Genomic DNA, 27956 nt, shown 5'->3' on the forward strand with positions numbered 1-27956 from the left:
TGAGTTTTTACATGTGTATTTGCATCTGGTATTAACAACATCTCGAAGAAATTCCCAGTCATTCTGAGGATTGTACTTCTTAAAGAATAAATGAGAAAAAAAAAAGAAAGAGAATATAAAATGTGAAGAAATTGTTAGTCTACAGATAAGTACTCTGGGGAGAGCTGCTTCCCCACCAGGATTTCAGATTTAAATACCAGTGTTCCTACGCGTTCATTGTGTGGATACATGAAGCTCAATAGAAAACCCACTGAAGTTTGCCCCTTTTGCCTCACAGTGAACAAAAAATATCACTACCTGTCATCTCCCATGTTTGGGTAGTCACAGGCATTCAAGCATCAGGAAATAAACTGCAATAAATCATGAAGTTAGCTTGCAATCCACTTGATTTCCTAAATTCCAAGCACTATAAAGGGAAGTGGGATCGTCTGGATATTTTTGGTTTCAATTCTTATTCTTTTGACCTCAAGTGCTAACTTTTTAAGTTGTTCTGCACAAGGCTGAGGACTAGCCTTTTCTTTAGTAGATCTGGATGTCTAACAGGGCAGCTTCCTGTGGATGCAAGAGCTTCATTACCACTCAGTTGAGCTGCATACAACTGTTTCTGTTTCCAGGATTGCACGTTTTGACATTAGAGACCTGGGATCCTGCAAAGATTTATTGTAACCCCCTTGTTCACTTCGATCACTCTAAATGGTTTGATCTGAATTTCTCCTTGGGGATTTCTCACAGGGCATAAATTCAGTCTCTGCAAGGAGCAGTGTCAGGGAGCAGCAGGAGCAAGGCTGTGCCATGACCCACAGGTGACCCAGCACAAGCTGTGCCTTCACTGACAGGGTGCAGTCCTGCAGGGTCTGATCATGGGGCAGAGCCAGGTGGTCATAGCAATAAATCCCATCAACAGCCTCAGATGAGGCAAAGTCATCAGCGAGTTCCAGGGTCGATCCATAAGAGCTGGGCAAGAGCTTAAGCACCACAATATGGGTCCGTCCAGAAGGACCTTGACAGCCATGAGCTACAAGGGAAAGATCAGGTGCAGTTCTGATCCCATGAAAATGAAAGAAAATTGCTGCCATTGACTTCCATGAGGTCAGGATCCACCTGGTCTCTTTCTTTTCCAGGTCCTGCTACATGCACCTCAGACACCCTTAGATCAACTATGAAATAAATAGATAAGAATGACAGAAGTTAACCAAAGCCATACAGCACTCAAAGCACCACACAGTTACTGCTGTTATGGATATTAGCACTGTATCAACCACTAACAAAATAAAAATGACTATTGTGTTTCTGGCCAGCGCTGGAAGGTTTTGAAGCTTTGTTTTTCTAAGGCTAGCCGCTAACAGTGCCATGGGAGTGCTCACACACTGCTGTTTCATTGCACGGCTAATATTGAGAAACAGTAAAGATCTGCATTTATAAAGAGCTATAAAGGCCAAGGAAAAGATTCCTCTTGCGTTTGGCAGGTTTTGGCTCAAGCAGGGGATGCAGTTTTCATGCGCGAGAGTGATGTTGCCCTCTGCTGGGTAATCCACAAGCAGAGCAAAGACTTTGCTCTTAGGGGTCTCCACAGATTCAAGCAGAAGTAGCCCACAGTTCCTGATAGTAGCATCGTTGCAAATACCATGTGATTTAGCTTTGCTGCACCCCGAGGAGGAAGGAGCATGCTGTTAGCCTCTTGTTACAAGTGAAGAGACAGGAGGCACAGGAAGGATGCAGTTTCAGTCCTCATCTCTTTGTAGAATATGGTCCATTGACTTCCAGTGCAGAATCAGCCCTATCCAGCTCTCTCAAGGTCATGTAGAACATCTGTAGGCAAGTTAAATAAAAAGGAAAAAAAACAACAACAGAGACTCTATGTTTCATGACTCTCAAGTTTTAACCACAAGATTGAGAGAAAAAGACAATCCCTCAAATATTTCCATTTAGTCCTTAAAACCTCTAGACACCAATTATATAGCAGAGGCTATGGCAACATTAATTCTCACCTGTATTCATTTGTTTGGTTTTCCTCCTTTCATGGAATCAGATTTAATTTTTTCTTAAGTAACAGATAAATTACCAGTGTCTGTATTATCAGCACCCTATTAAGAGCAGGAATCCAGCTCGATGCCACTGGGACATTGTAACATTCCTATCTCATCAGCCATCAGACTAGGGTCTAGGGAGTGAAATTTATCAAATGCCATTGTACAGTGTATCTGGAAGGATGATAAACATGATTAAAATTCATTTCGCCAACACAATTGCTCATATGTATTTGATGTCCTTTTCCTTGGAATGGTTAGACAAATTGCACAGTTCCCTAAAATGAAATTCACTCTTGGATTTTATACAACGTGCCCTGATAATACAAATCAATATTTTGACAAAACACATTTTTGCCTGAAGGTGAAGTATAATGTGTGATGAAATACATTTAAGTGCTTTATAATTTATCCTGAGAGCACAATGCATTTGACCAAATGTCATACATCATTCCATAGAAAACTAGGAGGAATATATAATCGCTACTCCTTTAAGAAGCAAATGCCTTGAGAGAATCCGCAATTAAACACTTAACATTCAGAAGACATTTGAAATAAAGGATCTGTGTGCAACCTCTGACAGATATTTGCTGTTCTACACAATTTAACTACAAGATCACAGCGTGCTTTGCTCAAATGCAGTATCATGTTCTCTAATTCCTTTCATTTTTAAGACGAAGTACGTTATCTTCTGTGCATTAACTTACTTTTGCCATGGACTCCATAAACCTTATTTATACATACATATAAGGTGAGTGTAAATATGGGATAAGGGGACCCAAGAAAACCCGAAAAGTTTCTGTGGACTTTTCACGTGCTGTGTGACTCTTACCCAACATCTGTAATGAACAAGATGTTTTCCTCTGGAATTGCCATGTCCTAGACCCATTTGGCTATTCACCTGCCAAGAGCTCTCTCCCTATGGAGCCCATAGGGAGCAAAAATTGCACAGGCAGCAGTGGCATAGACAGATATGTAAAAGCTGGTAACTTAACACATGCCAGTTCCTAAATCCAGTGTGACACAAAGGCATCAAGAACATTCAAGAGCCTGATTCTCTTTCATTTCACAGGGGCGTACAACAACCTATGGGTCTTAGTGTGCCATGGCATCAGGTATTACCTGATGGTAAGGCAAATATAAGAGTAGGGATGTAACCTTCGACTGAAATACGAGCCAAACGAGGTAGTACTTAATGGGAAGACTCTGTCACTCACCTGTCAAGACTCACCAATACATGAAATAAAACAAGCCATATATTTTCATAGAACCATAGAATGGTTTGGCTTGGAAGGGACCTTAAAGCTCATAGAGCTCCAGTCCCTGCCATGGGCAGGGACACCTTCCACTAGAGCATGTTGCTCCAAGCCCCATCCAACCTGGCCTTGAACACTGCCAGGGATGGAGCAGCCACAGCTTCTCTGGGCACCCTGTGCCAGCGCCTCAGCACCCTCACAGGGAAGAGCTTCTGACTAAGAGCTCATCTCAGTCTCCCCTCTGTCAGGTTAAAGCCATTCCCCCTTGTCCTGTCCCTAAGGCCCTTGTTCAAAGCCCCTCTCCAGATTTTTTGTTGGCCCCTTTGGGTAATGGAAGACTGTTCTAAGTTCTCCCCTTAAGGAGCCTTCTCTTCTCCAGGCTGACCCAGCCCAGCTCTCTCAGCCTGGCTCCAGAGCAGAGCTGCTCCAGCCCTCGCAGCATCTCTGTGGCCTCCTCTGGACTCACTCCAACAGCTCCACGTCCCTCTTGTGTTGTGGGCCCCAGAGCTGGACATACTTTTTTGCTTATTAAGGTTTGCTCCATGTAATAATATGTCTTACTGCATTCTCATTTACTGCTCTCTTGACCAAAACAGCCTGGCCTTTAAACTTTACAAGGAGTTTATCAGAACTCAAGACCCAAGTGCCCAGACCGTGATCATTACACACGAATTGTTTTCACTGAGGCCAAGACATGAGCATGTTCAGGCAGTACACAAAGATCTGTTGCTAAAACATTTCCCACTCAAAATATAGTTGTTCTCCAGTTAGGAAGTAATCACTGAAAAGCAAAACCCTACAGATGACACACCGAATTTTATGTTCACAGGAGGTTAATATATTTTCCATCCACAGCGGAACTGTTTGTAATTTACAGGCAAAAATTCAGCCCTGGTGCAAGCAAGTGCAGTTCTTATTGATCTCAATAGGAGATGCACTGATTTATAGTGGGGCTGGTTTGGTATCACATCTGTTTAGCACTAGAATGAACAGTATTACAAGGCAGGGCATTGGTGCAGTACACGTCAAAAGCTTTTGCATGTGAAGATTAAAATAGTCTGCCTCCACAATAGCAACTCTTTTGGGCTGGAGAACACAACATGTGCCAATATGATTGCATAATGCTTTGCATGTCTTGGGGTTCGCTACTCTGAATAGTCCCATCCTGAATGGCTGCTTAATATCTCTGTTACAGTCACTGTATAGATCCTCTATCTAGCAGCAGCTGCAGAGCTCTGCTCAATAGATGAGCCCTGTATTCACTCTCAAAAGCACAAGCCTGCAGGAGAGACTGAGGCAGAGCTTCATGTGAACAGCCCTGTGGCTTACGCTGGTTTGGTTTAAAGAAAAACACATTTTTTACACATTTGGTTTCCATTTGTCTGAAACAGTTTTGTAGCCTAATAAAAAGACCTATAGTTTCATAAAAGGAAGTTAACTGGTTGTCTTTGGGCAGTAGGAGACTTTTTCATTTATTACTGGGTTACTTTAAGGGCATTAACTACAGAGCCCATGAGCTCTGTTACAGAACTGGTTTGATTTAGTTTGCTTTATTTTGGTTTTAATTACACTGTGTTTTATTTATATAAAAAAAAATCCTTAAACAAACAATCATCAGTGTGAAAATACTGGATCTGGGGCCTTTTGTAGTACACTGCTTGTGGCCTGGTTTGTAAACCATCACACTGTCCACTGCCTGTCTGCCTCCTCGCTGGCTGGCTGCAAACTTACCCAGCAGGTTCATGGTGCTGGTGCTCCCGGTCAAGCTCTCCTTCCAGCAGCAGGAAGGGATCTAAGTTACCAATACACTTTCACCTTCCAACAGAAAGAAATCTGGCAGCCTGATCTCAGACCCAAGGGGAAGGCAATCTGTCTCACCTTGTGTTTTGGCAGGGGGACATGAAGGGAAGTAACCTGTCCGCTTCTGCCTTCCCACTGATAACATACAGACCTCAGGATGGCCATAACTTACTCAGTTAGCCACAGTGCCTGCCAGCCTCAATATACACTCTAAAGACTTATCTGAACTGGATGATCACAGCACACAGCTCAGAAGTAAAACACAGGCACAAGGAAACACACATGTATGTATGTTTACATTACTGTCTTCTTCAAGACAGCACGGGCAAGCCACTGTGTATAAGCATAAAACAATGGCAGCCATCATTCACCTCATAGGTATGATACAGGTTAACAATTATATTGAAAGCTTAATTTCCAGGAACCTAGCCTATTCCTTCCTTTTTTTGATTAGACTTTTCCATATAATGTATACTATCTCAATAAATCCACTTCAGAGTTATGACTAGAGTGACTATTCAATGTTGAGCTGTATTAATTCAACTGTACATGAAGAGACAAATTAAGATGAGGACATAGCCCAGATAAGTAGAGTAACAGCCCTGGTAAAGTATATGAAAAGCTGAATGCTTTGCTCAAACACATAACCTATAAGAACACAAAGAGATGGAAGAAAGGGCAAAGTCACCCAGGCTCTCTTTAACAGGCACCTGAGCCACTGAATCCACAGTCACGGATGTTTTCGCTCCTACCTAATACCATGCATTTTTTGGTGCTACCGTCTCAAATCCTATCCTACCAGGCAGCATCACTGTCACATCTTCTCCCAGAAGCTTTCAAGGAAGCTAAACGGATTTAGTTCCTAAGCAAAACTCAGGCCTATGAGTCACACTGGAGTTGAGTTTGGAGGAGTGCTGTAGTAATGTGGGAGAACTGTACAAACCCTGGAGCTATTCTCAGCTATACCTTGATGTTGACAAAACAAAGGCATTTTGAAGACTGGATTTTATCCTGGACTATGGGAAGCAGTGGAAAGGGTCAGAAAGGACAGAGGAGAGACATTTTAAATAAGAAATTGAGGATATGTTTGCTTTAGTTTTGGTTGCCTTTTTCTTTCAGCTAACTAAACAGGCAGAAGGCATATGAAACTCATACCCAAAATCTGAGACCCCATCAAGTGAACAAGCTACTAGAAGGCAGATTATCCTTGATATTTCCATGGGGAAAAGAAGGCACAGAGGATTGTTAGTTGGTTACCAGAGGGATGGGCCCCAACCCTACTCTAACTTGTCCAGCATACCCAGGATGATAGAACACACAGTAAACTCTAGAGATCTGCAAATGAATAGCAGCGGAGTCCCAAAATCTCAGCTGCAGGAAATGTATGCAACTAAGGCAATCAGCTCCTCCGGGCATTTGGGGCTGTTATGGGTAGGTTAAAAACTGAGCACCTAAGACATTACAAGGAGCACACACAGTATTTGAAAAGGTCATTTGGCTTCAGTATACTACAGGTTGGTCTTGCTCAGAGCAAAGTATTCATCATGTGGATCTGAGGGAAATTCCTGTTATACTAAAGGGTCTGCTTCTTGTCCTGTCAAAGACAGGAGCAAACCTCACTGGCTTCAGCCAAGCAAGAGCAAGGATGATAGCTGCAGGCTTGGCTTAAAGCATAGCAAGGTTTTGCTGTGAGTGAAAATCAGGACATGCTGTATGATACACTGAGCACGGGACAAAAAGGGGGTTTGCTTTGCAGAGCAATGGAAGACTTTCTTTTATAGCGACCAAGTTCCATATCTGATGTGTCCAGTCAAGAGTTTTAAGAAAACTCTCACACACGCATGTCAGCTATTGAATGATATTGTTTAAGGGTAGAAACTGTGAGCTGTTAGTCTTTAAAGACTAGGCAGACAGGCAAGAAATTCCACCCAGTGATTTATAAGCAGGTGGAAGAGAAAGTGGAAACTTCTGTGAATCTTGGTCGTGATCCAGTTCAGAGCCTTATTTTGATGGAGGGCTCCCTCTTCTGGGCTTGGATTGAAGCAGTTTTCCTGAAGTCCAAACCAGTTGTTTTTTTCCAGTGCAATTGAAAGATGGTTTCAACTAGAAAAGCAACCAGGGAGCCAGCCTTTGTGTGCTCTCATGGCCCAACAATCACTCCCATGTTGCATATGCTGAGGGATCTGGGCTTTGGGCAGCACATACAACTGCACCTGCCCCACAGACCTGCTACAGATGTCACCAAGTTTCTGGTTTTAAATGTGCATATTTAAGTTAATGGACGTTGTAAGCACATTGGTGAGGGTTTGCTCTAGCTTGTGAGTCCTTTTCTTTGCTTACTAAATACAAGGTTTGGAGAGTAGCATCAGTAAGAAATAGCCTCAGTGGTGATAATTCCTGGGAACTCTACTTCTGGACAAGAATGCCTTCAAGTTAAGCAGCTCAAGAAGAAGAATATCTCTTTGGCTGGAAGTTCTCCAGTGACATGAAAAATAACCTTTTAGTCCCTTATACAAATCAAAATAGACTTACATGAAAAATCCTCCCTAATCTGCGGGGAATTTCCTCCCCCATAGGAATTCCTTCTGCAAACAGACACTTCCTGAATAGCAGGTGGGACTGCTAGAAACTGAAACTGCAGCTTTGAGTCATTTACATTTTTAAACAAGAACAACCTGCCTCAGTGAAGATTTCCCTTTAATACACCCTGAGGTTTATACCCCAGAGCAAATGCATCCATAAGGCTGTGCTACAGATTGCTATCGTGGCCAAAGGAGAATTCATTATTTCAGAATAGGATAGGAATGCAAGCACAAGTCAGAGTTTTGCTGAAAATTAAAAAACAGTGGTAATAATACACAGTGCTTTGCGGCCTGAAAAAGAGTCACATCTCCCTGGTTTTAGAGAATGGATGCAACTATGCACTGTGTTTAAATGGAGCAATAATCCAATTTGAACTAAATAGTTTACATTTAGCAATGAGGATGTGACAAAAGCTGTACACCCCTTTAGCAGAGAATCATACACTGTTCTTCCAGATATAGGCAGGGTTTTGCCTCCTAACTTTGCTGCTGCCCACAAAACAGCATTCACCCACTCCAACTATTTCATGGCTTTTTTTACCCTGGCAGATTAGCAAATAGCAATCATAGAATCAAACAAGTTGGAAAAGACCTTTAAGATCATCAAGTCAACCTTTACCCGAGCACTGCCAAGGCCATCACTAATCCATGGCACTGAGGGCCTCATCTACACAGTGTGTGAATTCTTCCAGGGACGGTGACTCCAGCAGTGCCCTGGGCAGCCTGTTCCAATGCCTGAGCACCCTTTGGGGAAGACATTTCTCCTAATATCCTAGGCTAAACTTCCCCTACTGCAGCTTGAGGCTGTTTCCTCTTGTCCTGTCACTTGTTACCTGGGAGCAGAGACCATCCCCCTCCTGGCTCCATCCTCCTGTCAGGCACTTGTAGAGAGCGGTAAGGTCCCCCCTTGAGCCTTCTCTTCTCCATACTCTAAAGACCTGGAGTTCCCTCAGCATTTGAAGAGATGAGGTGTGTAAAAAGCACAAGTTAAAACAAGCGAGCTGCTTAATGCCAAGCAGCAGGCTGGATGGGAAGCCCGGAACAGAGCATGGGCTTCTTGGGAACAAGCTCAGTGCTCTCTGCAGAGCCACAACTGTCACACAAGGGGTCATTATAAAGCATCCACAGGAACACAGCTACTTCAAGCTTGTGCAGAAATCGGTGTTTGGGGTAAGAGGTCCCCACAGTTTCCAGTACTGTGAAAAAGACAGCCAAGAACTATAAGCAGAGTTGCTAGCTTTCAACTAATGTCATCACTGTTTACACAAATGTTTTTCCCTTCTGCTGAACTGGACAGCTATAACTTTAGAATGAATTGCCCTGTAGGATTGGGGAGGTTGGGGTAGTACTGTATGATTTTTTAATTGCTATTGTCATAGTAATGTGGAAGAAGAGTTGTGCTGTATTCCATATTCCTATTCCATAGCTTTGCCAGGAGAAAGATCACGGGAAATTTGAGCAGTGTTGTAAGAACACTGCTCTTGATTCTGAGACAATAATTAAACAGATTTAAAACCCTGTTGTTTTCTTGCTACTGCGCTGCAAATGAAGAAGTTCCCCACAACTGGCCAAGGCTCCATCTCTGGCAGTGTTGAGAGCCAGGTTGGACAGAGTCTTGGGCAACCTGGTCTAGTGTGAGGTGTCCCTGCCCATGGCAGGGGGTTGGAACCAGACAATCTTAAGGTCCTTTCCAACCCAAACCATTCTGTGATTTTGTGTTGGCTTCAGTATTCATTTGTTCTACAGATCTGTTGAAAATGTCTGGAGTTTCACATTTCCCCTGATACTTCAGAGGAAGAAAAAAGGGATTCATCATTTCCCAGCACAGGCAGGGTTCACAGTGTTTTAAGCATGTCAAGTAATTGATGCTGTCCAAAAAAAAGGTAGAAATCAGGGAAACACACAAACTACACCTCACCTCTGAGTGCAAGCTACAGCTAGCTACGGTACTTAGCTCCTAATACTTGTTGTTCACAAAGCATAACAGATGCAGCCAAGTTTGAACCCAAGTGTCAGGGCTGAGCCATGACACATTGACTCATCGTGTTGCCTAAAGTATCATCCTTATAAACAGCTTTAGACTGTCTTTTATGTGCATCTGACCAAGTGTAATGGAGTGTCAGCAGAGCCAAAGCAAATAGCACAGTCTTCCATTAAAGCAATCACATACCCAGATGCCAAACCCAGCACTGTGAGACCTCATGCGAATCTGAGAGTCCCTGGGGAATTGGGGGTTGATGAGAAATACATATAAATATTATAATGTGTGACAGATAGAATCTTGCTTCAATATTTGCTGCTTTATTTAAGAGGAAAGGTACCTATTTTGTTCTGCCCCACAGTCTGCAAGTTACAAGATAAAAGGAGCTCTCAGCAGGAGCAAACTGCAAAACGTATTTGAAAATAAACTCATAATGACAACTGGCATTAAAGAATTTATTTTCAAATACACTTTGCAGCCTGTTCATGCTGAGGGGTGCTTTTATCTTCTGAACTGGATGCTGCTGGGCTGAGCAGAGAGAAAGAGTTTCCTCTTAACTCTTTCGGTACCACACAAACAGCAGAATCCATCAGGATTTTCTGATCAAGGAATTCTACCTGCGTTAGGCAAACATTGCATTACAGGGGCTCAGTTTCTAGTCCCAGGAAAAGCAGCAGATAAGCACAGCTCTCCTAACCGACCATCTGACACTGACTTTTAAGTCAAACAGTATTTCTTCCTTAATATAGTCTCTTAACGCCTTTTCTGCACAGACTGCTGTGCTAACAGTGCCCTTCTGGTTAGCCACAAATTACAACAGCTTTACCTACTGACTGGCAAGCACACTGTAGGACCAGAATTTCCCGTCTCCCAGGTGGGAGTCAGCCTCTTGCATTACAAATAGCTCCTTTGTTGACAAGGGAAAGGCAAGCTCTGCTCCCATTTCTGGCATCCATTCTGCTTTGTGTGCCTCATTCAGTTGCCTTTAAGGTCAGAAGACAAAGCCAGATTGCTGCTGAACGACATAGTCCATCCTCTACACCTCTGCCTTGCTGCAGTCATTACTATCCTTTCCCTTTGGGCATTCACACAGCTGCACAGTGAGCCAGGATGGAAAACAAATCCAGCAGAAATCAACCTTTTTGGTCTGAATTCTTCTTCAGCAAAGTAGTTCCCCTGGCTTGTCTGACTGCAGGGCCAGATAAATGTCACAGAGGTAAAAGTTAGAGGCTGGGAACAAGAAGTCATGCATAGGGATCTCCTGGAGACCTACTCGAAGCATGTGAATTTATGCTGGATTTAAAAAGTGCAGAAACACAGACTAAAATATGAGCATAAGGGAAGCTTTGATATCAGATTCTCAGAACATAAAGACAGTTGGGATGTGGAGGAAAACACATTACCTGGAAGTATGAACCACCTGGAGGCTGCTCCACAGTGCAAACCTGCCCATTATTTTCATTCCTGGCCTCCCACTGCTCAACAGGGAAACTAAGGTAACCAAACAGAGAACAAGAAGGGCCCTTCAGAGATGCAAACCTGAAGTCACTGGAGTTGAGATCAGGCTGTAAAATGTAATCCTGCCTCTGTGAAAACTCCATTTCTCTTCTTCTGTGGGCAGAACGAGGATAAAGAGAAATCATCGGAGTACAGGACGTAAGTAATAAAAATTACAGGAGGAAGAAAGTCTACAACATTCATACAATCTGGCAATGGCCAGATTGCTCTGTCTCAGGGAGGGGGGGCAGGTGGGGGGGAAGCCAGAAGAGGTATTTGCATCCGAATTTTTGCTCCCAGTTATCCCCCTTCAGATCATGTACTCCCTTTCATACACCTATTGTGTTTCATCTTAAAAAGCATTTGTTCATTTGTTCTTTGTTCACTATTCCCCTCTGAAGGTTCTGCAAAATTGTCTTCCTTTCCCAGTCTAAATGTGCATAAGGCCTTTTGTCGCTGTATTAACACCTAAAGCAGCTCTTCAACTGTGGCATTTATCCCCGACATGCTCATGAGTGGCAGAACAGGTCACCTCCTGCCTTGTATTTGTTCGGCTGAACAAGCCAGCCTCTTCTAGTCCGTTATCACATGACAGATTCTTCAAGCCCATGATTTACCTATTGACTTAGCATGGCCTTTCTGGTAAACATCCCAAAATGATGGTCATTGACTTCTTTACTGAAACATCCCTCCTCTCCCTAAATGAAAAAGTCTTTCTTGGAATTCAGTACAAATCAGGGCAGTGATCTGAAGATGGATGACCTGCATCTCACCAGAATATCCTGATGAGAAGGTGATTCACTCATGTGCCAACAGTGGCAAAGCAACCCTGTTCTTCCAAGGGGCTCACTATGGATGGACAAGGTTTCACAAAACGTGTATTGAATATGTGTGAGCTATCCCTGACTGTTTAAACATCCTTCAAACCCATCCAGTCCTGCATTCACAAAGATAAATAGCACATACCAAAACTACAGGCTGAGCAGGATCCATGGGTAACCAAATCCACATCTAAAAGAATAATCAAGATACTAAAGAAAGCTCTTGCTTGATCCAACAGCTGCTGTGATAAAGTGCTGATGATATGGAAAACATGATGGTATCAAGCTGGAGAAAAGGCAATTACCAAAAAGGTATTCAAAAGAACCAAAAATGCTGGGTGAACCCAATTTACTGGTGTGATATTTACTTTAAGAGAAGCATACTAGAAGGGGAGGAAGATTACTGCTTCGCGCACTCAGATTAAAAAAGGCAGAAAATAGAAGCTCTCCTCACAGCTGCTGTTACTGAGGTTGATAACACAGCTTCCACTAGCTTTAGTAATGCTGATTCCTAAAACAGGGAAAACAATTCATAATAGAGCATACTTTCCTGATACAATTAAGATCATCCTGTACACAAAATCCATGACTTTATTATGCTACTCACAAGCCATTTTTAAAGCATACAGTATATTTCTGAGCAACATTTCTGCTTTTCCTCTCATGACTGGGGCTACTATTCCTGTAGGCAGTGTTGCTGTAGCTGTATTAATATTGCCAGTACATGGGGGGTCATGCAAACCCCCCAAAATATGAAGAGAATCTTGAAACATATTGAACAACTAACAGAAGAAAACAACAACATCATTTTGCAGCTTTCACATTTGATTGAGCCGTGTTCTCCATGGCTCCTGCACAAGAGCTGAAGTGCCCTTGCTAAGCACTCTCCCATATTATCATGACCTGCAAGAACTAATACTACAGTGAACACCCCTTACAGAGCAGGTGAGCTCTGGTATCTGTGCCACTATGGCACATGTTTTTCCATAGCTCCTTCCCTACATGAAGCCCTACATTTCAGAAAAGCTCCCAAAGTCGGTGGGGAAGCAATGACATTATGGGGTCAAATATGCTGCTTGGTAAGCCAGAGATCTCAAGGGTTGAGTAGGGTCACGTTATCTCTGAGTAAGCATTTTGCCCTCTGGCAGAAAGCTGAGAGACTGAAGTTTTACAGATAAGAAAATACTTTTATCCACTCCATCCTAGCAAAGTGCAGGTGAGCTCCTTCCATCCTGAAGGGAGACTAAAGCTGTCTTATGGAACAGTGGCAAACATGCAGACAGTGGCAGGAGAAACAGATACAGAAAGACCTAAAGGACATGATGCTGTTGAGAGATCAAAGGACACGGAAGAAGAATACAAAGTAGAACATGGAAATTATCATGTTGATAAAAGCAGGAAAAATACCCAAGCCTTCACCTCCTACTAAACATGCTACCAAATCAAGGCATCAACTAATCCTATTTACCTGCCTTTCCCCAGCAGAATATCACTACAAACTGCACATCCATTTTCATAGAATCGCAGACTTGTTTGGGTTGGATGGCACCTTAAAGCTCATCCAGTTCCAACCCCTGCCACGGGCAGGGACACCTTCCACTAGAGCAGGTTGCTCCAAGCCCCATCCAACCTGGCCTTGAAAACTGTCAGGGATGGGGCAGCCATAACTTTATATAATACATTGGACTTCAGGGAGGAAAAAAAAGTGGTCGAGTCCCAGGTGGTGCTGAAAGTCAGGCCTGAATCACAAAACATGATTTCAAACAGTTATATTTAGAGCTTTTGATATGTAACTCAGCCTATCCATAGCTGTATGAAAAACATCCTGACTGTATTTTTTCCCATCTTCTCCAGAGAAGGTCAAGATGTGTCTCATTAACAAACCAAACCAACAAAAATCATTCACTCCATGAAGCCAGCTGGAACATCGAGCACTAAGTACAGTCCACAAAACTCTTCTTCCTGGGGAACTTGACTATGAAGAAGCAGAATCTCTGACTTTTTCTCCCAAGCTAATCCCCATGAAAAGGAAGAAAACTCTTTGCAAAGCACAAATAAAGTACCAGAAGGGACACTACCACTGATCCTTTCCCCAGAGCATAAATAATTATATCTAACATAACATGCCTCAGGCACCTAGAACCCTCAGCTCACAAGAGAAGAATGAAGTAGTCTCAGCATCCTTCACTTTTCCAGAAAATCTGGTCCTTGCTGCTAACAAAAAAATAGCTTGTTTTCCAAACAGGAGTTTCTGTGTTGTGTTGTGCAATCTGATTTCACAGGTTTCCAGCACTGAGTCTACTTCTGTAAATTAAACTATTTCCCAATTGACTTCCTTTGGTAAGACTGCAAAGCTACAGATTGTTCTGCCTAAAAAGATTCTGCAGCTACATTAAGTTTTAAGCGTTCTGCAGCTATTTCAGATACCCAAATTAGGATCCACAGCTTTCCCTGCTACGTTAGTCCAACAAAGGTACTAGTCAATATGTTTAACATAACCCAGTCCAACCAAGGATCCACCTAGCCTAGTGCTCTGTTTGCAAAGGTGGCCATAAGCCGGTGCCCAGAGAAAAGTAAGAATTTATGTGTTTACACTATATGCACATAAAACACAAAGAATATGTCAATTCCAACTAATACTCTCTCACCTTCCATCTATTTATGAAGGTTACAAAAGCCAGGCTTGACTGTGGTAGCCAGAGAAAGGACGAGAGAGAACAGGCATAAGTTGAAACAAGGGAAGGTCAGATTGAATATAAGGAAACACCTTTTCACCATGAGGACTATCAAGCATAGGAGCAGATTGCCCAGAGAGGTTGTGCAGGATCTGTCCCTGGAGGCTTTCAAAACCAGACTGAATAAAGCTCTGACTAAACTGGTGTGAGTTAGGTGTGACCCTGCTTTCTGCCAGATGTTGGACTAGAGACCTCCCAAAACCCATTCCAGGCTGATTTATGCTATGATCCTATGTTTCACCTGAGGATCACACAGGCTAGATGTTGCTTCCATGCATTTAGTTACCATCAGTTTTACCTGCAGTCTTCTCTTGAGCCTGTGTGAACTTCTGACAACTAGTTCCTGCACCAGCTGACAGTGTCCCTTGCTTTAATCCTAGCTCCGCTGAACTTCATTTCATCACCCTCGCTTGCTTTGAGCTGAAAGAAACGTAACAAACATCAGCTGGGGAGGAAAGGAATTAAACACTTAAAACTATTTTAGTATCTTTTATCACAGTATTCTTACTTCATGAAAACACTTCTAATAAATACCTTGCACTACATGCCCCAATTTGGAGGTGAGGGAGACTACATACTGCAGCTTGCTTCAGTTACTTGCTATCAAAACCTCTTAGCAACGCACCTGCTTGCACGGCACACACCTTTGGAATACTAGCATTGGATTGTTAAAATGCAGGAGCAGCTTTCACCTCCAGGCACTGCACAGGCACAGAAGTGTAAGAAGAAAGAACTGCCTGTCTCACACCTACCGGAGTAACAGGTGAGAGTCTCCATATCAATCAAGGCACCTGGACTAAACGGGTGCAGAGAAAGAAAGAAGTCCTTTCACAGAGATGGTACAAGACAGTATCATCACAACCTATCCTAACACAGGGATTAGCAAACAGTTTCAATCAGTGCCAGGTTTCTGTCAGGTATCCTCCAAAACTCTAACGCAGTTAAGGCAGAATTCACTTTTATTCTCCTGACTAAAGATGTTCTGTGGATGCTTGCACAGCTTCTGCACACGAGTGAGCTGAACACGGCTTATTGACAGATTGTACAAATACCTCTGGTGTGCTGCCACCTCCTGCTTTTTAATGGTGAGACCAACCGTCTTCCACCACCCACAGAGGAACTGGTGATCCATCTCCATAGTATTAAAGTCATATTTGCTTCTCCATAGGAGTCCAATATCAATACATAACCTGGACAATTGAGAGTCAACACAAGGTTAAGAGGAGCCATCTGATAATCATACCTAGAGGTTTTTTAATCCATCAGGTTTTTAATACCACTCAGCTCCCTCACAGTCCCTGATTTCTACCTAAATCATTTGTTTTGTTTTGGCATCAAGCCAGTCTCTGGTTATGCCTCTGCCCATGCCATTAATGACCGCTTTAGGACCTTGCATTCTCCTCTTCCCCCCAGTAAAACTACAAACCACAAGTCACTCCTCTATCCTTTTTAATAAAATACACAAATTTGGCATCTGAAAGGATTTCTCCCTTCATAGAGAGGGATTTTTTTCCACCAATAAAAGTTTATGGTTTCTTTACCCTCTCTAGCTTAGTTACATTCTATAATGGATGTTAACATCTGGACTGAGGGCCATATTCAGGAACCTGGGGAAGGAAGGAGTTGTTTTCCAAGATGCAGCCTCCATTGTTTCAGTATGGCTTTTATTCCTTTAACCTGTACATGTAACTTGCCTTGTTGGCTGGGGTCTATTGAAAAGAACGTAGCTAAATGCAATAAACCTGTAACACACCTCTGTCCTCACCCTTACTTACTCTTCAGGGATCATCATTTTTCAGTTCTTTCAGCAGTGTTAACTATTTACTTGCAGATCACTGAAGATGTTGAATAGTGACAGGGTCTGCACTGATTCTAAACAAAACCAACAGAAAACTAAACCAGAGCATCCAAGCCACACAAAAGCCCAAACAGTGAGAACTACTCAAAATTTGTACCGTCATTACTGCTCTTTGAGATTTCTCCTTAACTCTAGCCAGCAGTGAAAAACAAGTGAATGTAACTCTATCTCCAGATAAACAGCTAACCTGCAACCCTGCTTTAAAATGCTTAAATTCACTTACATTTGTTAGAAACAAACAATGACACAAACAGGAGAGATCTGGGAAGAGTAAGATGGGCCACTCTGCCCAGTAAGCCTTGTGAGAAGGGAAGATAAATACTTCAGATACAAACTTGAGATCCACTGAGGGAGCAACACGACAATTCCTCTTTCCTTGCACAGTCATAACTCAGTGGTCTAGTATGAGGCATCCCTGCTCATGGAAAGGGGTTAGAACTAGGTAATCTTAAGGTCCTTTCCAACCCAAACCATTCTGTGATTCTGATTGCTCTTTTTTCACAACTGGCAGGCCCACCACCTCATGAAAACAGCTGTGTGTTAGAAAAAACATTTTCAAGAGTGAAAAACAAGAGTTCTTAGTCTATACTGAGGAATTATGCTCATTGCAGATAGTTACCTTCAGGTTTCTGACCTGTGCATCATGCTGTTACCTCTTACAAGTGAGTGAGTGGTAAATTCTTCTGCTCACATTTCAAAAAACAGAAAAGATGTTACACATCAACCTTCAATTGAAACTAATAACACAGGAGAAACCCATCTGTAGGTGTTTGTGGACATCAGTGTTTCTTTTTCACCTCAAGAAAAAAAGAAACCCCTTCTGTTGCAACATAAAAAGCTTGATTAGAGGAATAATGCCTCAGGCAAACCCTAGAGGTAAAAGCAACTTAAAAGAAACACTGCGCTGAAAAACTAAGTTGATGCAATATTAAACAAGTGAAATCAGGGAAACAGGGTGGGGGGAGGAATCCTGAGACCCAGATCCTGAATTCCTTTATGTTGACTTGACATTAACCCGATTCTGCTAATTATTGCTACTTACAGCAATTACACCACTCAATCATATGAAGGTAACATACAGAACCAGGCCCACAGTTCTGTCTTCATCACAGAGTTGAAAACGCAGACCTAAGGTCCACTGCTCCCCTGGCAGACCCCAAAACCTAACTAAGCCAGTTACATTTGCCACAACCTGAGAGTCTCTTGCCATGGCTCAGTTCCCTGGTTAGTGGTGATGGGGAAGGTCATTGGGGGGCTGCATCCATGCAAACAGAGCATCTTTTCTGCATCAGAAACGGTCCTTGGAACAAGGATTGTGCTTTGCTGATTAAGCCACACAAAGCAGCTGGCTCCTCTCTGGAGGATTTATCCAGTTCTGTCCAAGCCTTTCAAATGCATTAATCACTCTGGGGCTGAGATACTGCCTGTCACAGGCTGGATACACACATGCACAAGCACACAAGTTTACAACAGTGAGAAAGGAAGGCTTCCCAACAAAATGCTTATCCAGCCTTAGACCAAAACATCCCAGCTCTTTCACACTGTTATTTCCTCATAACACAGAAGCCAGCTGCATAGTTTTTAGTAACACCTCACCTTTCACCTGTTACTGCGAGGCATGTTCAATTTGTCAAGTGTCATATCAAAGGATTTTTGAAGATCCTTATTCAAAACCAACAGGATCAATTGCCCTGAGCAACCAGCATTGCCAGAGGCATGCAATGACACTACTATCTATGCTACCATAGTCTGGGGCCACCACTTCCCCACCTCTCTGCCCCCAAATGTCCTCTACTGCTTGCGGTAAAGGTTATCTCACCCTGTAGCAAGGGGCAGGAACTGACTGATGACAGTCCCTGAGAGGTAGGCCCTTAATTCATTCTGAGAGTGTAATTTAGAGGCTGTTTCGCAACCTGTTCTTCTCAGGAAGGTGCACAGAGGTATGAGCTTGCCTTTAAATAGCCAGGGTTTACTGTCTGCTGTGTACTTCAAGCTTCGCTCCGAATGCTCATGCTTAACGTAGCATTTAGGCAGCCATGCTGAAGAAGATGACACTCCTTTCAGCACTGCTGGCACTGATTATGGTTGATCTGCTAAAGGCACAAGGTGAGCCAAAGCCATACCGGCAAATCAATCTTTGTAACTTGAAATAAGATTCATGTTCTAGAGCGTAATTATTCCCAGATTCATCCCCCCCCCCCCCCCTCCCCCCACTTGGTCTCTCTGATCCATAAAGGCAACTATGTACATTCTTAGATAGCCCTTGAAGTAACTTGGCTTTTCAAACCATCCTCCTCATCCATGTTAATTCCTTCCATTTTACTTGTAGGTACCCCTGTTACGCCTGTGCTTGAGGCAACAAGTGTGGAGCAAAGCAGAGATCCCAGCATACAACCAAGCACAGAGCTGCCCCTGGACTACAGCAGAGACCCATACAAGGAGGAAGGCATGGAGCAAGTTGGGAACAATGGAGTGCAAATTGGTGAACAGGGCACTTGGGAGCTGAGTGGAGAGCCAAGTACTGAACCTACCCCTGAGCCAAGTGCGGACCCAAGCAAAGAACCAACCCAGGAGTCAACCACTGAAATATCAGGTAAGACACATTTTGGTTTTGATTGTCCTTGCTATCTCTATTTTGTTACTCCAGTGCTCCTACCTGTCCTGCAACATACTGCTCTTCACTGTAGCCTGTTTCTGGCAGGGTATGTGGCACACCAAATATCTACCACCTTCTGCTCCTCTCCTCCTTCCTAAACCATAAATAAATTGCTAGTAACAGAGAGGAAGGTGAGACTCCTTAAGATGAATTGTGCTATTATTGCCGAGTGCATATGACAGCTGTATGTGTGTGAAGAAAGGAGGCTGCACTCCCCCTCTCCATGAAAAAGGTTTCTCTTGTGGATATAGTTAATTCTGGCTTGTAATGTGCATTCCTAATGTAGGGGAAAAGCAATCAATCAAGCAAAACCAAACAGAAACCAAACCCAGATATACATGGTAGAGTTTCATTGTTATAAAGGCTGTGGTCTGCCTGAGTTACATTCCACTCTGGTGAACCTCATCTCTGTAAAGACAGGCTAAATTATCCCCTATACAAGAAAAAAACTGAAGAGAAGTCAGAAATGCAGTGACTGCAAATCAGCAGAGGGTCTGTCCTATCATCCATCCATCCATCCATCTGTAGTATGGAGGTTGTGTAATGTATCACCCTTTATCCCTTATTGTTATAAGCAACTTCACCATAGCTTACAACAGGACACAGGGCATGGAAGGGGATACACCAAAGGATTACTTTTCCCCCATCCTCACCCATTCCTGCCACGCTTTTAGTCTGGCTAGCAAGACAATCTAACACTGACTTAACCTTCCATATTCCTTCACTCCTGTTCCCATCAGCTGCCTCATTTTTTGAGAGCCTTTTCCCTTGAACACTTTTCCTTTGAAGAGTTTCTCCCACATGCCTCAACAGCATTTAGGGCTATATCTGTGTTAGGAAAACTGCAAATTATAGTATCATGTCTAGTGTGGTTTCAGAAAACAGCCCCCCCAAATTAACCAGCATTACTACCACCACCATAACTTGGAAGCACTATGTTAGTTTACAGCAAGCCCAAGGAAATCCATCACCTTCACTACTGCTACCACTAGAGCAGTATTGAGACCTCAGATGCTTCAGGAAATGGATGTGATGAGCCTCAGCAAAAAAACACTATCAAGCACTCATGCTACTCACCCTTCTAGGCCCTTGATTTTGGCACCTATCAAAACTGCTGTGCCCTGTGGTGTTTCTCATCCACAGTGAGCTGCTTTATCATGCACTCAGCCTCATTATCAGGTACTGTTAATTCATTTGGGTTTCTTTTTTAGGTTGGGGTCATTGGTTGTGTTATTTTGGCATTTGGGGGTTTTGGTTTTTTGGTAGACTTTTTTTGAGTGAGGAATGTCTTGTATAAGGCATTATAAGTGAGGCTCTTTAAAATGGACAGAAGCTTCCGAACAATTAAGGCTTGAGTGTTTATTTTTTACAACAGTTTCAGTAAGAACAACCTTAATTTCTATGGTGTTCATAGGGAACAATGTGCACAGCCCCACAGTCACAGTTCTGAGCAGTCCTGTTGTAGTGTTACATTCACTGTCTTTGTTTTTACTCTAGAATAAACTACCATATTAAATCTCGGTGGAAACGAAACAGCCACACATACCTACAGAGTTGGTTTTGCCACACAAGAACACACAGGCAGTGCCTGCAGCAAGCTGGACAGTGGAGCAGTTCCTAAAACTACAGCTTGCAGGAAAATTGTAACCACAGCCTTCAGGTCAACCCTGTCTAGTTCCTGCTTACTGTACAAGGTTAATTAGCTAAGAGGTGACCTGTGCTGCTTCACTTGTAGAATAACCTGAAATAAAGAATGTCATTGCAACTACATGCTTTGTCATTATTGTAAAATCTCCACTTGAACAAAAAAAAAAAAGACTTTAAGGTATTTTTTTTTCTAGGTTTTTTCTCAAACTTATCCCAAACAACTGATGATTGTGGGGTTTTTTTGGTGTATTACTGTTCTGACCAAGCCTACATTCAGTTCTCAAGACCTAGGAACTGGGTTGTGGAAGTATTTCCAGACAGGCTCCAAATAACTTCAGCAAACTGCTTTAAGTCTGCTGAAGGCATCATCAGGTAAGGGGGACAAGTTTGAAACACAACCCACTATTTAGCCATTAAGCTACCAGAGAATAATACTTCTAAAACAGCTGTGGCTGCAACACCCAAAACTACCTCTGAGCATCTTCACAGCTTGCAGGTACAATGACAAAGTCATTGATCTGCAAATTTTGTCAGCCAGAACAACAGCAAGTAAAGGATATACACAGTTGTGTCCAGAAATACGTTTTGCCTTTGAAAAAAGTGTAGAAGGCAAATTAGAAACGTGAATGTATTAACAACTTACCTGTTTATTTCTCATATAATATCCAAGTACTTTCCACTGCCTGGCATCAACTGCAGCACTCCTGGTTTGGCATTCTTAGTGTTGGAGCAAAAAGAGCAGCCTGAGTGCTGCACAGAACAGAGATGCTGGCTCCCCTCAAAGACTGTGGAACCATACAGAGGTAATGTAAAGTAAATTAAAAGCACCAAAAGAACTATTCCTCCAAAACAATTTAGGAATCCACCTTTGCCAAGGACACTGAAAATCTCAAACCGAATCCATAGCAGCAAGTGAGACATCTCTGTATCCTTGAGTGCCTGCTATAGTGCAGACAAAGCAGTGATGTGATACTGGAAGAAAAGATGAGCAGTCTTGGATTTCTATGTTTATCAACTTAATTTCAAACATAATTTAGTATCTTTCAATTACTCATTTCTCAAATCATAAATAAGTGCAACATCTAATCCCCCGATCATGAAATGAAGTACAATATAAACACACCAAGACAGAGCACCAGCTGATATATAGAGATCACTAATATCTTGGAAGGCAACACAAAGGACACCAAATATTACAATTAAAACACATTACACAATTTCTAGAATTTCATATTCCTGTAGAATTGCTCATGTGATTGGTAAACTGGTAAAAGAAAGAAAATGCATTCAGTAACAAATACTGTGTTGGGCAAAAGACTGGTAATGAAAATAATTACCACAAGATGGCTCCAGAGACAGAGGCATGAAGCAGCTGTCTCCCATTTACTCACTCAAACCCTCATCAGGGTAGGAGGGTTGAAAGCAAATTAAAAGTAACTTAAAGGATCAGTTCTTAAAAGGTCATAATGAATTACCATGCATAACTGCACTGTTACCATGCAGTTAGCTTTGGGTATATCCTGGAAGATCGTGAAACAGATTAACCAGTGATATATAGTAAGCCATTTGTTGGGACCCCAGCTTTTAAAGCTCTCAGTTGCAAACAAAAAGAACCCCCCTCTCAGGTTGTTTGTTTATAAATTATGCACCAAGAATAGTAACATGTACCTTCTTTTAGGACTTTGGTATCAAATAGAAACAGTTTTGAAACAGTGTTCTTTTTTCTTCTCTTCTCCCACACCTCATGCAGAGGAAAGACATCACAGATGTGTCCACAGTAAGAAACTCCCATGGCAGAAACAAAAGGCACCTTTCCTCCCAGCTCTTTATGGTACTGGGACATGTACGTGAGCATCTGTTTGTGCTCTGGTGAATCCATCATGCCATGATAAAGCACTGTCTCCCTAAGCTCCTGTTTGATGAAGCCTGAACTGTAATCACTTAAGGCAGACAGCCAACATCTATGTAATTTCATTGCTCTGGTCCTCCTTTCCCTTCAGAACTTCTAGGAAAATTGGTGGATCCAGTGGGGTATGTGTCCTGCCATGAGGTTTCATTACACTGCGTTAAGACTGTAGGAACAAGCTACATGTTTTGCTATAACAATTTGCCAAGGGAGAACTGTGAAACTGGCAGGTAACAACAAAATCCAGTTCCACTCATCTTAACTAAACCGCATGAACTACCTCAGTGACCAGCAGAAACGAGGTGCAAGTAAAGAACAGACTGGCCTCCGCATTGTTAGGTAAAGATATGAAGCACTTGGATACTGGTGACAGCTCCTAATAGGTTACTCTAAAGGCATAGTGCTGTCAGAGCAAGAGTGATACTGACAAAAGTACATTGTTGCTCCTTGGAGTCAATATCACTCAGCTGGAAGAGGTATGCAGAGTGGCTTTGCTGGCATGCCAGTACCTTTACACCAGTGCTGGAGTATACCAGAGCACTGGAGACAGAAAGAAACACATTTAGACTCTGGCTAAAGGCAGCACTGCAGCTACTCTGTACTAACAGAAGAAATTTAGTGTAGTGGCAAGAGGCAAGGGAATGTTCTTTGCCTGAATTATAAGATGCATAATAATGCTATCTTATTGAACAACAGCCTTGAAAATATTCAGTGAGTATCTCGTTCACTGACCTGATAAAACGTATAGATTGGGACCAGGAATTCACTCTGGCATCTCAGTATTTTCCTCTAGGAACCTGATGCAATTTCATACCAAACAGCAACTCCTGTCATTACTGCATACAGAAACACATTAGAAAGACTTCTCAAAATGCAACTCTCTCCTGAAAAAAAAAAGTCAAATAAGGAATTGTTTAGTCTACACTTTGAGTAAAACCAGCAAAACACACCAGTGAAAAAGCTTCTCCCTACTACAGAGCAAACTAGCATTTAACAATATGCCCCAGAAACCTCCTCCTCTGCCACACCAACGCTGAAGGACCTCAGTGAGGCTTTGGTTCAGGTAAACCTCAAACAACAAAGTCGAATTTGAGTTCACCATGAGTCCTCAGCAGGGAGCCTATTAGTATTAGAACTCACCTGGGTGCTGGCTCGATTTAGGAGCATTCTGCTATCTCAAAGCCTCAGGCTGTTTTGCATTCAGCAAGACTTTGCATTTGGCAAAGGCCAAGAGAAAAGGGAAGTGGATTTGTCTCCTTGATCTGTTACTACTGGATGTCCAGTTCGGCCCAAGAGTCACAACATATTAGTGCAAATAAACTCCAATTTCAACTGATTTTTAAGGGAATTTCAAAGCTGCTGCCTAATTCAGTCTAACATGGTATGCATACAGAGGTTCCTTTCAGGAAAGGATGACTTAAGTTGGTTTCTACTCGCAGACACTAGTCATGAATTCATGAAATAACATACACCCAAAAAGGCACAATTCTGTACACAAAGTACCCTGAATCAACAATGAATTCAGTCAGATGAATGAAAGATTTAAGTTCCACAGAAGCCAAGTCTGAAGTCCATCTAAGGTGCTGAATTTAATCTCCCTGAAGAGGACAAAATTGACAAGGGCACAACAACTGTGCTTTAACTGAACTTTTTAATAGGGATGGATACAATATACTATAAACCAGTTAACAATTTTCACTGAAATCTTATTACCTTAGCGAATAAATTAATGGTCAGCTGAATAAAATATCCCCCAAGGGCTGAGTAAAGATACTGCAAATTCCTTGAGGAGCCCTTCCACTGCAACAGTCACTGCTTTCACTGACACACACCCAAAAATGTATTGCTAGGATTCTTGTTTCCCCAAATGCCTCCCCTACAGCATTCCAATGACTCATTCAATGACTTATAGTCCATTACCAGGTGGGCAGCTCTTTGGTAAAGGTGTGGCAACAGATTCCTTGCTTTCTGTCAATGCCCGTGGCTGATGGACAAAAACACTGAACCTGACACCTTGGTTAGCTGCTGCCCTCACAAAACCGCTATTTGCGGTCATGGTGACGGCTTTTAAAGTGTCTCCTGTCCCAAAAATGGTTAGAGAACGGTTGTTGATTTTTGAACTAGCCACTAGTCCTAAGGCACGGTCAGATGGCTGATCTTGCACCACTTGAATTCTTTTCACAAGCATCGCAGCTCGTTCTTTCTCCCCAGGTCCTCCCAGCGTTTCCAAGATGGACTGAAAATCTCTGACAGCAGACTCACAGGCAAAGAGCTCCTTCCCCTCCATGAACTCCTCCAGGTGAGGCAGGACTCTCTCCCTCCTTTCCTGAGCCGCTTGCTCTGTTAGCACTTTCTCTTTGAAGATGAAGTTACAGCCACCATAGCTCAGAGCAGAGACATAGGTTATTAAGGTAGTGATGTCCAAGTTAACTCTATTGCACACGTTTACTTTAATCTGAGTAGGAAAAGCAACTCTGGCCACTAAATTCTCCCGGTCTACTCTGGTCACCTGTAGGAGTTCGGGGCCTTCCTCATCCGATTCACTGGTGCTAAGGTGCTGGTGTTCTGTGGATGGCTCTGCCAGTGAGTTCACAGCTACAATGTCTCCTCGCACAGATATTCCCATCTCCTGGAGCCGCTCTGCCATAGGACTGGACACGCTGTTGTAGAAGGCAAAGATTATGTGGGGATTGCTGTACTCCACTGGCTGCTGATGGCTGGCTTGCAAGAAGTCCTCTGCCTGCTCAATGATGCTTTTGTCACCATACTGGCCTCTCCCCAGCCAGATGTTATGCAGAGCCTCAGCCTTACGGCCGATGGCCTTCACCCATGTGTGACCTCCATTTGCAACAACATCCACCATGAGCGTCTGCTTGTCTCCAAACCTGTCCTCATAAGCAAAGACATGGAGGACACTGACAACATCCTCCAGGTTCTCCGCTGACTGAATAATGGCCTGGAGATGGGTAAGGTTTGTACTTTGCAGATGGGATTCTTTAACGGCCACCTTCCCTGCTTCTACCTTGTGTAAGAAGTTTAGCTCAGCCTTCAGTTTGCTGCACAGTTTTGCCCCACCTTCTATTCTCCTTTTCTGGGACCTGGAAAGGGCTTCTGCTCTCTTGATCAATTCTTTGGCAAGAGCAATTCTTTCACAAAGCAGTGACTGCACAGACATGTTGGAAACATTATTCCTATGAAGGGAAAGCAAAAGAGAAGACTGTTATCACATAGCCAAGGATAAAGACAGTCAAAAGAGATCTCTGCAACAGTACACACCGAAGCTTTGTAGTAGATTTAGCACAACAACAACCAATACTGTAAAGCACAAGCAACAAGAACCTCAGCACAGGTCTCACCAAAGAGTTTAACTCCTTTCCTTCGCCTTTGGGGATCCAGCCTACAGCCTCAGATGATTTTAGGTCTCAGCACAGGAGAACAGCAGCACTCACGTTGTCCCCGTCACCACCTCAGAAGTTGGTGGGACTTCCTGCCCCATGCAAGCCCTTCTCTGAGCTAGTCCCTTAAAGCTCATTCGCAATATTCGCCATCCAGAGCAAAATGAGAACTCCTGTACTGCCATGTGCAAACCTCCCTCTTATCACAGTTACTGTTAAAATGTAAAAGCCACCCACCATGCTTACATATATAAAACCCATCAAGTCTGGCTCCCAATAAGTATTTTAACCCAGAGAGGAAGCCCACTGTATTTTACAGTCATGAGTTGCACAGCTCTGTCCTCTCCAGTTTCCAGCTTACAGTGCACAACTTCATGAATACCTAACCACATCCTGGTAAGGTTTCAGCATTACACAGACGGGCTACAAGTTGTAATTATAGAGTCAGAAGGACCTAGAAATGTCTATGTGTTGTAGAGATTTACTATGCTGCGCCTCTTTAAGTTTATTCCTTCACATTCACAACACTTTAGTACATCTCCCCAAGTATGCCAGCAATTTAACTAAACTGGGCCTGGCTTTAAAAAGACAAAGGATTCAATATCACAGTAAACAACACAGGTTTTTTTTTATGGCAGGCAGTAAATATCCACTATAAATAGTGAAATGAATTGATTTGACTCCCAACTATAAATACATGCTCCTATAATTCTTACCTAAACGGCATGCTGAAGCAATCTGGCATTAAAGAGCAAGAAAAAGGCAGCTTTAGGCTATGCCAGCACAACTGTAGGGCCAGGCTAAAAGCAGTCGAAATCACCCTCACGTTATGCACAAGTCCGAGTACAGCCACAATTAACTGCTTCTGGGCCAGTCAATATCCAGCATTACCAAACTCTCCCGCTTCTTCTCAGCCAAAAAGCCCCATGTCTTCCAACCTGACCCACTGACTCTCTTAAGGGCTAGAGGAAACCAGTGACACCAGCCCTCCCCATCGAAGTCCTCACCACAAGTTTATTCTGACACACAAAGCAGTGAGTAAAACCCCACATTTCCACTCTGGCACCTCTCACCACAGCAGCTCCTGCAGACACAGAAAGGCATCGGGATGAAGCTTACTCCCAGCTTTCCAGTGAGTGTCAGCCCCAAACCCAACTACTCTCTCAGCACAACTGCGAGGCGGCCTCAGAAACGGAGCTACCCTTAAAATGAGGTGGGAAACCCCTATGCCCCTCACGAACGCGCACTGCTAGTGATGCGGAGCCGCCTCACCCCGCCGCGCATGCACACACAGGGAGAACATACTTCCCGCCATCCCCACGCCCGCCATTTGAGGGCGCCCCTCGGGCCTCCCCCCCCTCAGCAGCAGCGGAGGCACCTTCATGGCCCTGTCCTTTACCCGAGGGCCCGCACCGCCCCTCAGCGCGGAGCGCCCTCAACCACCGCCTCTCCCGCCCTCCGCCTTTACGTGAGGTGGCGGCGCCATTTTGGCTGAGGGCACGGTGCCCTCAGCGCTTGCCCGGGCCGCGGCCCCTTCTTTTGCCTTCAGCCAGCCCCCCGTCCCCGGCAGAGCGGGCGGCCGCAGTCGTGTCATTGCCACCCATTTACTATCGGTGCACAGCGAGCCCGAGTCCCGATCCCTCCAGTACTCACAGCCCGGCAGCACCAGCCCTCGTCCCGGGCAGCTGCAGGAGGCGTCGTGGCGCGGCTCAGCCCGGCCCAGCACCTCCCCCGAGCCGCCGGGCGGGGACAGGCACCGCATCCGCCTCGGCGTGCGTCCGGCCCTCTGCGCTTG

General features: G+C 43.6%; 1 protein-coding gene across 3 annotated transcripts; it reads right to left on the minus strand.

Annotated features, from left to right (window-relative positions):
• Positions 1 to 27950, minus strand: CUNH7orf25 (chromosome unknown C7orf25 homolog). Of its 3 annotated transcripts, none has more exons than XR_009728721.1 (3): positions 27815 to 27950; positions 24480 to 25957; positions 1 to 1809 (listed from the first exon to the last, which is right to left on the minus strand). XR_009728721.1 is itself a non-coding variant. In XM_061375000.1 (2 exons), exon 2 carries the CDS (start codon positions 25939 to 25941, stop codon positions 24673 to 24675), a length of 1269 nt encoding a protein of 422 aa, XP_061230984.1. In that variant the 5' UTR covers positions 25942 to 25957; positions 27815 to 27950; the 3' UTR covers positions 24399 to 24672. The 3 variants fall into 3 exon arrangements, 1 of the variants encoding a protein (XP_061230984.1); XR_009728722.1 differs by lacking the exon at positions 1 to 1809 and adding an exon at positions 21560 to 21645; XM_061375000.1 differs by lacking the exon at positions 1 to 1809 and having other exon boundaries at positions 24399 to 25957.
• Between the last annotated feature and the right edge of the window lie 6 nt (positions 27951 to 27956).

This window comes from Neopsephotus bourkii, unplaced genomic scaffold (assembly GCF_033783945.1).
Source record: "Neopsephotus bourkii isolate Nb327-2 ecotype Australia unplaced genomic scaffold, CSIRO-AGI_Nbou_v1 NB_1655, whole genome shotgun sequence".
NCBI classification, from domain to species: domain Eukaryota; kingdom Metazoa; phylum Chordata; class Aves; order Psittaciformes; family Psittacidae; genus Neopsephotus; species Neopsephotus bourkii.